We start from the raw sequence: 13,036 nt of genomic DNA, 5'->3' as shown, positions 1-13,036 counted from the left end.
ATTTTTTAATAATAAACAAGTCAAACATTTAGTTATAAGTTAACATAAACATTCAGACTTTTCCTCATTCTCACAGCTTATAATTTAGTGCATTTGAACACTTTACCATGTACTCTGTGTTGATGGCAGCCACCTATTCAAAAGACTTTCTCTGTAATTATAGGTGCTTTCTTAACAGTTTCCTTAAGTCGCAGGAAGTTCCTTTGTTTGGCTGGAGCACAAAAGAAAGCTGCAACTAATGCTCCCACATCTACTGTATGTGCTTTTTGTTGTTGACAGTGGTCACTCACACAAGAAGTGACCAAGCTTCCAATATCACAGCAAGTGAGGAAACCAATCCCCTCTTCCACAGTGCATCCCCACCTTTTTGGATAGGCCACAGGTGGAACAAAGTCCAAACTTTGAAGTCTATCCAATTCAGGCAGGACAGAGGAAGCAGGGAGCCATGACTTCTCACAAAGCTCAGTGATGGGACACCAAAGCTGAGTGACAGAGGAGCTGGGGGAAGGGTGATGCTCTGTGAGAGAATGCAGAGGGTCTGCTTCACCTCCAGCTGGCCATGGGTTATTGATCTGCCCCCTCCCCTCAGGGGGCAGATCACCAGCACCTGCACTGCCCTCCATAACAAGTGGCTCACCAGAATCAGCTCAGACGGACATAGTTAACTGTCAAGTTATGTGCTCACTGTAAATAATGTAGTTATTATACTCAGTTATAATAGGAAAATAAATGTAATTTAATGTAAATAATGTACAGTATGCCCGACTGATAACTTATGGTCATCATAATCATTATGAACTAATTAATAAATCAATTGTTACTTGCCTATTTGAGCTGACATAAATCCTCCTATGATAACTGCTTTAAGACCTAATTTATGGTGTCAAAGCTAAAGTATGTTATTTCAAGAAAAGAAAAAAATGAAACAACCACACCCACACGACACGCACAATATGCTTACTGCTACAGGTGCCTCCTTACAGTTTATAGATCAAGACCTAGATCTAGACCACTTCCAGTGAATGTAGGCCATTTCTATTATATAAAAATTCACATCAATTGTCAGTGAATACTTTGTTGATCTATTCAACAACATAATACATAAATAATAACATACCCCGGTATTCAAGAACATACACATAGATGTGACATATTTAATTAACTATGCTTGCTGAAATGCAAATGAAATGGGAAAATCTAATGTATTGACCTGAATAGATCTCAACATGGGACACTAACACTTGGCCTACACATATTGATTGAGTATTACTGTATAATTGCTATGTATGAAATATTTTATATTTTATTTATTTAATTATTGTATTAATTTTGTGAGTTCCTCCGTCTAAAATATCAGATGAATATGGATGTTAATGTTTTTGGGGTTTTTTAAAACTTTTTTTTATTCCTTTTCCTATTTAAACACACAGCACAGTCATAGTAAAGCTTCCTGGTGACTGCAGTGCACTTTCTGTAGCTAGAGGTTTTGTGACCAGATGAGCTCGGCAGTAACTATGTGAAAGCGGTCTCGTGCTACGGGGAATTTCCCGTCCACGTGTCTGAATACGCGATGGAGAAGGCGGATAAAAACAAACTCGATGATTGGCTACAGAAACGCAATATGAATCACCCTTAAAGGGACAGGCTCCAGGTCCGCTTGAATGCTATGGAGTTGTCCGACAGAAATGCACGCGTTTTTAAGGAGGGTTTATTTACCAACCTCGGCACCACGCCCCGGCGGCGGAGTCAGTTTGGAGCTGACGTCGGCGAAATGAAATCGCCTTGTTGCCGATTTCCTCACAGAATGGAAGTTGTCGTGGAAGTGATACGGACTAAACTTGCTTGACTTGGCAGGATATTGAACTCGGTGTCCCAGCTTTTTTTGCTCTTCAAAGTTCAAGACAGCCGTAACAACGAAGCCCGTCTGTGTGGTAAGTTCCTGAGAAAACACCGTTAAACGCTGTTATTCAACGCCGACAGCGTCAGTAGTCGGGTTTGACATTAAGAAACATCCGCGTCCTCTGGAAGCAACAAAACAACGTGTCGGTGGTGTTGTTGTTGTTGTTGTTGTTGAAACAGCTGCAGCAAATTAGACATTTGTCGTGTATGTTTGCTAGCTGACTTTAGTGAAACTCCAAAGCCGTCCAACTAAGAGTAATATTTAATTAAAACAACCTATCACTCATACAGCAGAGATTTGAATTATACCGGCTTTCCCGGTTTACAGAGCTCAGGCGGTGAATGGACTTGATTGCAGGAGCTGTTTTACCGCAAGTTTCGTGTTTCAGACCTTTACTGACAACCGCTTTCTCCATGTATTAACATGATTTATGTGTTTAAACATCTTATTACACATTTAGTATAGACACTTCTTTTCAAATTTGCATTTTTTTTTACTTTCTTTGCGCACGCCTATTCGAGCCATTTTCAGTCATTTTTTCAAATAATGATTGCAACATGTTTTTATTATAACTTTTTTTAGTGTATGGATGATACATTTTTGCAGATTGTACCAGTACTGTGGCTGTGCTTGCAGCTTGAGTAGATCATGTGTTACTTACAGCCTCGTAGCCTGATCGCATAATGTTACATTCAGTGTAAATGGTGTGATGTGAGGCTCTTGATGTTGTTGGATAAAAAAAACTGTGTCAGTAAGAGCTACATAACCACCACCACCCCCCATCTGTGCCTCCTTCCCTTTTGTCGGGGTTATTTTGTTTGCAGCAGGGGGAGCCACTGTCTGACAAAAACAGCTCACTGCCGGGTCAGTAGAGCTGCACATAGAGCAGCTCAGGATATTTGGAAGTTAAGCCTAGTTTTTTTTTCTGCCTTAGACTCCCATGTTCTTACTCTATGTTTGTCAAAACAAAGCATTAAGTGGTTTTACACACAGGGTTTATTGTCAAGGCTCGCAGTATATCGTGAGGTCTGGGTATGTTAGAGACAGGCCAATCTGCTTATGTGGGGTGAAGAAATGAAAACTCCCTCTCGGGGAGCTGGCAAGCTGACAGACCAGGGTATGGAGAGTGGCTTAGGATTTTCCTCAAAGACTGTCATTACTCTTTTTCTTTGGACCCTAATTTGGAAGTGTGGTAGGAGCCTAACCCTGTATTACAACTCGATGGTGACTTGGGGGTTAGCTGGTGAGGCAACTTGAATTTCATCCATATTTTGATAACTCTTTGACCCACTCAGTGACTCAGAGTTGAGTGGAGTACATCATTGACACTGGTGAGATTGCCAAGTGCTCCTTAAGAATCTTGCCACACTGCAGCAAAGTTGCTTTAATGACTTGTAATATTTTTCTTTTTTTAAGTACAGTACAGTTTAAACATGTACAGTGTAAATGTCAGATAGTTATGTGTGTACTGATACTTCCAATTGTTTGCTGTTAAAGTACTAGATATTAGGGATGTACATTGGTCATCATGCGACCGTTAATTTAGAAACTGAGTTCCTGTCTGCAGGGCTGCTTAGTACAGACAAGGAGAATCTACCTCTCTATTAACCTTGTCAGCCAAATGCCCATTTATGCAAATGTAACTCAACCAAGTCTCTTAACCGCAGTGAATTGTGTGGTTTCATCACTGAGATGAACAGAGCCATTTGTCTAAATAAGCACTGAGCTCTTTGCCACAAATGAAGGCACACCGTTCGCTCATTTTTTTCTTCCCCAACTTGTCCAATGTGGTTTTATTGATTTGAGGGCACTCATTATAAACTAGACAGGTTGTCTATAATGATAATGAATGCTTTGGAAGAAGGAGCATAATGAACGTGTCTGAGATCATCTCATCAGGGTTAATGCAGACTTGTTCAAGGTTACCATCATTAGCTGCAGTCAGGGAAACTTGGGATGTCTTTGAATTATGTAGTCACTGGAAGATAAATCTCCTATATTCAGCTGTTGTAAAAACCTTTCTTTCTCTGTCATTTTCCTTTTAAGGTTGCTCATCTTATAGTGCCCCCGTATGGACGATGAGGAGGATGATTTGGTGTTTGGGCCAGTCCCCAACTGCTGGCGCACCACATTCAGGGAGATAAAGTGCGAAGACCGGGGCACACAGACACCTGGCCCTGTCCTGGCACCGACCAACGGCATGCTGCCCTGTGGAGTTGCAGAGGAGCCCAGACCACTCTTCTACGGTGAGGCTGATGACATACAGTATTTCAAAAGAGAAACAGGAACTGTGCCATGTGCGTGATAGCCAGTGCTATAAAACTGAAGCACAAAACAATAATATGAGACTTACTGTCAGAAATGGGTAACAATGTTGCAGCACTGATCTCACCCGTGGCGCCTGATAGTTGTGATCACAGCAGCTTTTATGGTCTGTATGGAGTGTACCCAGCTGCTTTGCTATTGAAAAGGCGCCAGACTGGCATTGTGACTGAAAGGACGTGACAGGAGTGTTCACCTGCGTAAGCAGCAACTGCACAGAGAACTGATTATCAGTGACAGCAAAGTTACACTGGCGCCAAGCAATCATTGCTGAGTAGCTCCATAACTACAATAACAGACCTCAAATCATTGTTCTGTGTTTGTAATTGACTTTTGAAACTGTTAACTGACACACAGTGTTTGATTAAAATGAAAACGCAACAGCTGTGAAAGCTGTCACTTAAACCAAGAAATCTGAATTGAATCAAAGACACGTTTAGCAGTTTTTAACTGCTCTTTGTACCTATTGCATCATCAGCATAGGCATAGAATTGCAGTAAATAAACACCCTGTCAGGTGTCATTGCTGTACATACATTTTCATATTAATAATAAGCACCGGTACTCAACAGGCAACGCAGGTTTTCGATTGCACTTCCCAGCACACTTTGAGCTTGTTGGGGATCAGGAAGCGAGGCAACGGGAGAGTGCAGAGGAGCAAAACGGGATGGAGCGGCGACCCCGGCAGCAACCTGTGGCTCGCAGCATGGAGGCCTGCATTGGCCAGAAACTCCAGCTAATAGGAGACCAGTTTCATCGGGAACATCTACAACTGGTGAGGGGGAAAGATGCACCTTCCTGACGTTACAAACTCAAGACAGGCAGGTTGGCCTCTAGTTTTATGGCAGTGTAGCTGTGTTATAAATATTAATGTAACAGTTTCCAAATTTGACTAATAGATACTACCAATAGAAACCACATGTGACCGCCAACAGGCAACCAAATCTCCTTCCCGTTACAACAAGAGCTTCTGAATAGCACACACAGCTGAGTCGGCAATGCACTAAAAAGCAAGGCAGTTCCACTATTACACAATTCAAACAGTCTCTATAATATTATACTGATAGTATATGAAAAAATCACAATAAAAACACTTCTTGCCTTCACAACATAGAAATAAAAATAAACAAATTTCACACCTAATTATTTCTTACACAGGAGGAAATGAAATGAAAATTTAGCAAATTGTAAAATTTCTGTAACCAGCATTTCTTCTTGGATTACTGTCCAGGAGCCACATGCTCAGGTAAATGTGAGCAGTGTAGTGTCGACTGGAGCCTCCTGAGTCTAAATGGTTTACTGAAACTTCATGTTAGTGCTATATTTTCCTGTGATGAAGGCTAATTATATCAGTAGCATAAATGGGCCATACACAGATAACCCATACAGCTCCTTATTTTTAATTTATAACAGCCTTTTCAGTTTCTGTTGGCTTTACAGTAGTGCCGTGCTACAGATAACATGTATTGCTGCTGCCATCAAACTAGAGGATGTTCTGTCTGTGTGTGTGTGTGATTCTATTAGTGTGAGTGTGAGCCCTGTTTTTAAGGTACCGGCAGAAAAAAAGAGCCTAGTAACACAATTCTCAAATTGTTTTATTAATATTTGGATCACATTTTGATCTAGCAAAGATTTATGGTGGGTCAAAAGTTTGCTCTCTTTTATTGTGTTTGCTCCATATTTGTTTTGGAGAGGCTGTGCACATGCAGAACTTTGGCCTAGCTTCTCACCCCCCCTCTCTTCCCTCAAGCCAAAGACATTGCTGAACCAGGACAGCCCTTCCCCCACCTTGCCAACCCCAGGCCCTCCCCCTGCCTCCTCTTCCTGTTTATTTCTGTCTTTTTCTCTCTCTCTCTCTCTCTCTCTCTCTCTCTCTCTCTCTCTCTCTCTCTCTCTCTCTCTCTCTCTCTCTCTCTCTCTCTCTCTTTCATCCTGTTTCCTCAGTGTGCTGTGGAGGCAAATGGCATTAAGGATGCCTGGCCTCAAAGCACACAACACTGTGGTCAGGATGACACTGTCCACTGAGTCGGCGTGCTGTGTAACATCACTTATATGTGGGTGTGTTGTAAAACCATCACACGCTATTGTTTTGTTGGCGGTAACAGCAAAAATATACATAAACCCTCAGGAGATTTTCTGTCTTGCATATGTACAAGTTTCTTGTTGCACAAGTGGTTGAAAGTCTAACACACAACTACATGTAAGTTCACACATGCACATTTTAAACACACACAACTACATATACTAGCGAGATGAGAAAAAAGCAGAAGTGGCAGGAGTCTGTAAACATGTTGTAACCCGAAGCTCTAAGCGTGAGCCCCGAGGGGAACAGCTGTGGTTCCAGGGAGTCTCCACTCAGGCCCTTCCCTGGGTGAGGAGCGGCCAGGAGACACCCAAATAAGAGGTCAATGCAACCGTAGGGAGAAGGGGGGTGGGGGTTGGCATCCATGATGATGGTATAAGCAAGTATATGAGGCAGTAAGGTTTGGAAATGAACCTCAAATGATCAAGTAACAACCATCTTCTGTTGTCTTTAACCCCCCCTTTTGGGAAATGCTACCCTCCCTGCCTCCTACATAATATAATTCTTTTTTTTTCTTTAACCATTCTCTGAGGTGCGAGACAGTTTCTGATTTTCTCATGCACTTATCAAGCTGAAGTTATTTATACCCCCGCAGCGCAACGAGACTCATGTATTGTGACACTGGCAGACGCACATAGGCACATAGACAACCAGACGGTCAGACAGGAGGGTTTTAGGGGTGTGTGCATGTGTGTGTGTGTGTGTGTGTGTGTGTGCGGCTGGGCCCTGACGCACAACGAAGACAGGCCTGGGTCAGAGGATGAGGAAGTGGCTTGCTCTCTCTTTGCTGGTTGAGTAAACACGAGAGAGGACAGTCAGAGTGAGAGCGGGCCTCTGAAGTTACACCCTGAAGTTACGAGTGTCAGGATACTGATACATATTGTGATAGTCAATGAGCAATCATGAGAATAACTTTTAAGGGCTGCACAATGAAGAATTTGTAATAGTAATTTGCATAGAGCGTAGTATTACTTTTGTTTACATATGTTATTCAAGTTGAGCTTAGCAACATTTCTGCCTGTGTGTGTGTGTATGTGTGTGTGTGTGTGTGTTGAGTATTTGAAGTCCACTGTCCTTGTCATAGTGTGATGTTTACACAACCCCAAAACACTGATGTGCGGTTTTGGATGCGTGATTCCACTTCAGCCTGTAATTTCTATTTCTGGCTCTGTGGTGTGGTTGTGCAATTAATTGTATTGAATGTGCATGTGTACATGCTCATGCATGAATACACCCATACTTGTTTTTCTACTTTTTGCCATCTCTCACTTCTCACTATCACACGGTCTGACAGTCACTACAAAAACTCTCACTCAGTATTAGTGAGTGTTTGTCAGCCCTCGTTCCCTTCTGCTCCTGTCAGTGGGGGATTGCAGTTATTCATTGCAGACACTTGTCCCTGAGCCATCCAAGTGCCTTTGACTGCATCCTTCTTAATAGAGTTAGGGAACAACGTGGCTGCGAGTGTTCTCCGTGGGAGCCCGTAGCCCCCGGCAAAAGCAGGGATTAGGTAGCAAAGGAGTGCTGGTGGTGGATGCTGACAGATAAATTGCTCCTCAGTCAGAGAGAGCTGGAGGGGACACTCAGGTCCCCAGAGGACTGCTGACATTAGCCGGCCCGCCATTTGAGACACGGCAATAATGACAGTCACAATGGCAGGAAGACAGCTCCAGCCTGCATAGGGCAAGGAGCAGAGTTGGGTTTCATCCCTATGTTTTTTTAAGAGAGACGACTCCTGGTGCTTTCGATAGGAGGTGTTGAAAGCAGGGTTTAATATCGCCTGTGTGTGTGTGTGTGTCTACACGTATGCAGCATTCGTGGCTTTATCACGTCACTGTTCCAGTGAGGGCACGGCACTCTCTCCTTTCAGCACTTGTACAAACATAAAAACATATGAGGCCATATGGATACTTACTTGTCAGTCATTGGTCTGTAATGGTTGTAGTTGATGGTGATTTTTTTGCTGTTCTCTAGTATCTAATACCACCATCCTTTGTATTTTTCCTGAGCTCCTTGTCTGCTCCCTGATGTGACTAATCCAAAGTTTCTTGCTATTGAGGCTGGCCTGTTTGCCTAAGAGATAAGGGGGAGCTTCTGAGCAGCTGGCTTGACAGACAGCCCACATGGGACACTGATAAAGCACATCAGGCTAGTGTCAGAGTGACGACACTGAGCATCTGGCTAGACTCTGCCGCTCCATCGACGGCTAAATTTAGAGCACAAGTCTCAATTTGACAGTTGGTGGCGTGACTCATGACTAAGTTGCGACAGGCCTACGCACACCTCTTTTTCTCACTCTGTTTGTCTCAGTGTCGCTCTCTCAGCTTGATAGAGTAGAGGGCAAAAGGTCACTGTCACAGGAACATTGTGTCTCTGTTTATAAAGATTAATTGCTTTTCATGTAGCTTGTAGTGAACACAAGCTTTGTAGCATGATAAATCCTTCAGTTTACTGGTTGGACTCTTGGACATAGTGATGTACAATATACTACAAATGTACAGTCATTCTGCCTTTCATTTTCCTGAGCAGAGAGATCTAACGGGCATGTAATTTGGTTATAAATTGATAAGACTTGTGACAAGACTGCCAACAGAGCCTCAGATGTATCACTGTGAGCTCATCCACATCGCTGTATATCCTTAATGTCTTTGTTCATATAAAGTAGACATTATGGTTGTATTATTTCCTTATCAAGATATCCCCAGGCAAGAGTTAGATACACCATACAACAGAGAACTGGTTTAATCAAAAGTCCCAGTAGCCTGCCTTGATTTTTTTTACCTCTCCATTTTTCTTTTGAACAAAAAGCATTAAGGGTAAGTGAATAGTAAGTGAGATGCACACATGCTGGTGCCTGACTACGCTTATGCAACACCCTGCAATGTTCACCACAAATTGATAAGAGTATAGAAACCCAGAGGCTTATCACAATGGCAGTTCTAACTAGGTCAATGTTTGGACACCACCTTAACATTCATATAAATATGGTGTATCTAGTCTCTGCCTTCAGATATTTTGGCTTTCGTAAACAGCAGAATGTTGCCAAGAGAAGGTAGTACACTTTTGTTCATTTTTATGACAAACTAATCTTAAGTCTTCTTAGTTTACGACCACTGTGGTCTGAAAATAGCTATAGCATTATCAGGCATGGTGGAGTCTGCCTTTCGTCTGCAGATGAGCTGTTGGTGTGAAGGGCTGGGCTACTGTACCTCTCTCATGCAGATATATTCTTTTCCAGAGGCGCCCTGCCCCTCATCAAGAGCTCCCTAATCCCATTTGGTGCAATTATCTTATCTCAGCTTCTCAATGGCAGAGATAGCATTATCCCCCTAATCGCACACAATCCAATTGGCTCGCAAACCTGAGAGTCTCCTCCTGCACCACTGCTGCTAGTCTCTGCCAGAAAGATTAGAAAAAGTGTGGCTGTGTGATGAATGTGTTTATGGTTTGGAATGTCTGTCGGGAAGCCCGGATTGTGTTGGGATCCCCGGTCCGCACACAAAGGGAGGCCTCTCTAATAAGTATTGTTGGGGACAGAAGCAGACTGTTGTGAAAATATCAGCGTCGTTACGGTGTCTGGTTTTGTCTTACCCTCTTTTGAGTTGACCCTTTTCACTTTGCTCACTGCCAATCAGCAAACGTCACAGCGAGCATAAACTGAAGCTTACACTAAATACCCACTGACTATTTCTGGCAATGCATTTTTGTGATTGAGTTTCACCTTGGTTGCTGTCCACATGGGTTTGCGCTGCTCTAATGTTCGTCTTTATTTGTTGTTGCAGTATCATCGAAACCAAAGGAACCAGGGGCCGCTGTGGTGGCGCCTGGCAACAGCTCTGCTCAGCCTTCTGTTTGACAGGGGGTTCATTGCTGGAGGAGGTGGAGCAGGACGGAGGTGAAGGGGGTCTTCTCCTCATGTCCGTTTTCATCATCTCCTAGAAACTGGACTCCTAATGGCACTGTCAAATCAATCACGGGTCTGGTGTGGGGGGAAAAGAAAGGAGAGGCAAAAGGTCACCGCGGGACGGAGACAACCAACTTTTATACAAGGACGTGTGTTTTTTCTTTCCAAGAAGATGCCATGATGCCCCGAGATTCCTCCACAGGACAATGTGCATATTTTGGTATACGTGTGGTGTAGTAGTTTTGTACAGTACATTTTTCTTGTTAAATTTTTTGCACTTCACAATGTATCCATCTTTAATGACCTCCACAGACCCTGGGAATGCCTTATTCAACGTCTGCTGCCAGAATGAGTATTGCGCAATTTTTGCAGGCAAGATAAGATGGTTAGGAAATGAAAGGAAGTGTGGTGTGAGGTTTTCTTTTCTGAAGTTTCCCAGGTAACCAGTCAAGTTGATTTACTAATTTCCAAAGAGGCAACTTCTCAGAACAAAGCATTTTGCACCTCACCTCAATGGAACATTTTAATACTTACTTTTCTTCTTGTTTTGTTGTTTTCCTTTATTGTTTTCCTTTTTTACTTCTCCATTTTCTGTGGTATGGTATTAACTTTGAACGTGATCCCTTATTATCATTCAAAATATTGGGTAAAAAGTCAAACTTCTGCATATGAAAAAGTCTGCACACCAGGATAATCAATCTAAATATCTTTTAATATGCACATAATATTTGAGTCATGCTACAGACAATTAGGACTTTGTATCAGGATCAGGGTGGAGCTTACAGTTCTGAATATGGTTTACTGGTAAAACAAGCCTGGCGACTGCCAACATACCTGTGTATAGCAGCATTATTCAGACTGCGAGCAAGCATGGTTTGATGCTGTTATCAACATTAGTAATGATGAATGAAGGATTATTGACACTGAAAACAAAATTCACACAAGAAAGAAAGAATATAAAGCCACATGCAGTTAGCTGTTATAAATAGTTATGATGTTCATTGACCAGACCATGATGCAGTAACAAGCAACCCAACAGTGGATAATTAACAGTAGACTAATAAGTCAATATGTAAAATCAACACATTGATCAACACATCTCTTCAATTAACATGTTTTTTTATTTAGCTTAATTTGCAGAGTACCATTTTGTATCAGGATCATTCTGTGTTATTCTGTAGTGATCAGCCAATATTGATTGAACATGTATTACAACTATAATTTTTTACTTAAAGAAAAGATATTTAGATGAAACTTATGGTGTGCTGACTATTGCCTCGCAAAATATTTTTCAAAGGTGTTGCACCTGTGCACTAAATCACAACATTTGTCGAGCACATTGTTTATTATAACGGGAAAAGTAGTCTTTACCCAAATGGTAACAATTGGCCAAGTCTGCCTTGATGATTTTATCTTTTTTCTTCATCTTTTTTTTTAACTTCAGTGAGAACACCAGATATTCTTCCTTCAATTGATTGTGTTCCCAGTTTTAGTCTTTAGTATTATACAAGGTATCCCTGTGTTTTAGGGCCTTTTCACACCCGAATGTCCGAACCAAGGTCCGTGTTTTTGTGAGATACTATACATTTGATCTGGTTAGTTATATTACATACCTACATCCTGTCATTATCACCTATGTGTGCTGCGTTTCCCTATACTTGATATTGATTGGCTTGTTAATTTGGCGTGCATTTGACATCTGCTTCAATTCAGCAGGTAGCCTTATATCCATTTGAATCAATGTAGAAAAATAAATAAACAGATTATTTTTGTTACCACTATATAATATTATTATACAATATATACAACAGTTTCTTTATCTTCACGTGGCAGCATTTTATGAATTATTTCCAGTTGATTTTTTATTACAATGATAATTGGTCTAAAGGTCCGAACCATCCAAAAAATGTTTTCACATTAGAAATGAATCGAACCATGGTTCAGTTTGATATATACATTGGGACCACCTCTTTTCATCAAATCCAAGGTTCAATTATTTGGTTCGGATCGTGGTCTGGGGAAGGTTTCACATCTGTAATTTTGATTCAGATCCAAATGAAATGTCTGAAAGTCCGGACCAAACGACAGGTGTGAAAGGGCCCTTTAGGTGTGTTCTTTTCATGTGATTGTTTTCAGACCTCCATGCCCTTGAAGTGGAGCTGTGGATCCACTGTTTTTGCACTAGACTACACCCTTCAAGAGTTCAGATTGTTACAAGTTAACGTCTGTCTTGTATGAAGGTTTTCAGACTTCATAACGTGTTTTCTTGCCACAACATTTCAGATGTTTTTTTTCATTCACATGTCCAAGACAAATAATCAATGCTGAGACCTGACTGAACTCAGTCTGGAATCTGGATCGGATATGGGTTCGGGAAATTTCATATACCAACGTTTCAGGCTACAAAGAGTTTCTTGTGCCTTGATTGAAAGGTTTCTGAGTCCTGGTTTGTTTTTCACCCAGTGTGTGTACTGAACACCAAACAATACTGCATAATGAATCTGGGAGAACAGAACAGAATCTCCTCCTCTCAGGCTACCTTTATGGTTTTTTTCACCATTTTATACTCTGAGGTGATCTCGTATTGTCTTCGGTGCTCAGATCCAGTTTGGGGACATTTTTAGTACACATAAACACCACTGACTCAGCAGAAAAAACATTCTCAGAAATTAAACAAAAGTGACAAAGACTGTAATTACTGTTGAAATATGAACATGTTTAAAGACACTGTTGAAGATGCTGTTTGTTATATTTTCCATGGCTGAAACCAGGCCAACTTTTGGACCCAAGGAGCAATACATATCAGGGGTCTGTAATTACTTGCTCCT

The 13,036-nt window shown here is 41.6% G+C and overlaps 1 protein-coding gene across 1 annotated transcript; it reads left to right on the top strand.

The window, feature by feature from the left end:
* Window positions 1-1,841: 1,841 nt before the first annotated feature.
* On the top strand, window positions 1,842-11,470 carry LOC134001106 (bcl-2-modifying factor-like). The gene is made up of 4 exons (XM_062440663.1): window positions 1,842-1,931; window positions 3,947-4,146; window positions 4,794-4,996; window positions 10,087-11,470. The coding sequence occupies exons 2-4, from the start codon at window positions 3,972-3,974 to the stop codon at window positions 10,201-10,203; spliced, it is 495 nt and encodes a 164-aa protein (XP_062296647.1). The 5' UTR covers window positions 1,842-1,931; window positions 3,947-3,971; the 3' UTR covers window positions 10,204-11,470.
* Window positions 11,471-13,036: the final 1,566 nt, after the last annotated feature.

This window comes from Scomber scombrus, chromosome 19 (assembly GCF_963691925.1).
Source record: "Scomber scombrus chromosome 19, fScoSco1.1, whole genome shotgun sequence".
Classification (NCBI taxonomy): domain Eukaryota; kingdom Metazoa; phylum Chordata; class Actinopteri; order Scombriformes; family Scombridae; genus Scomber; species Scomber scombrus.
This window is presented reverse-complemented; position numbering and strand designations above follow the sequence as displayed.

Bases quoted from the DNA above. Each gene is read 5' to 3' on its own strand.
- LOC134001106 (XM_062440663.1), top strand. From the start codon at position 3,972: ATGGACGATGAGGAGGATGATTTGGTGTTTGGGCCAGTCCCCAACTGC. The intron at 4,147-4,793 runs GTGAGGCTGATG...GGTACTCAACAG, and splicing joins GCCCAGACCACTCTTCTACG to GCAACGCAGGTTTTCGATTG. The intron at 4,997-10,086 runs GTGAGGGGGAAA...TTGTTGTTGCAG, and splicing joins ATCGGGAACATCTACAACTG to TATCATCGAAACCAAAGGAA.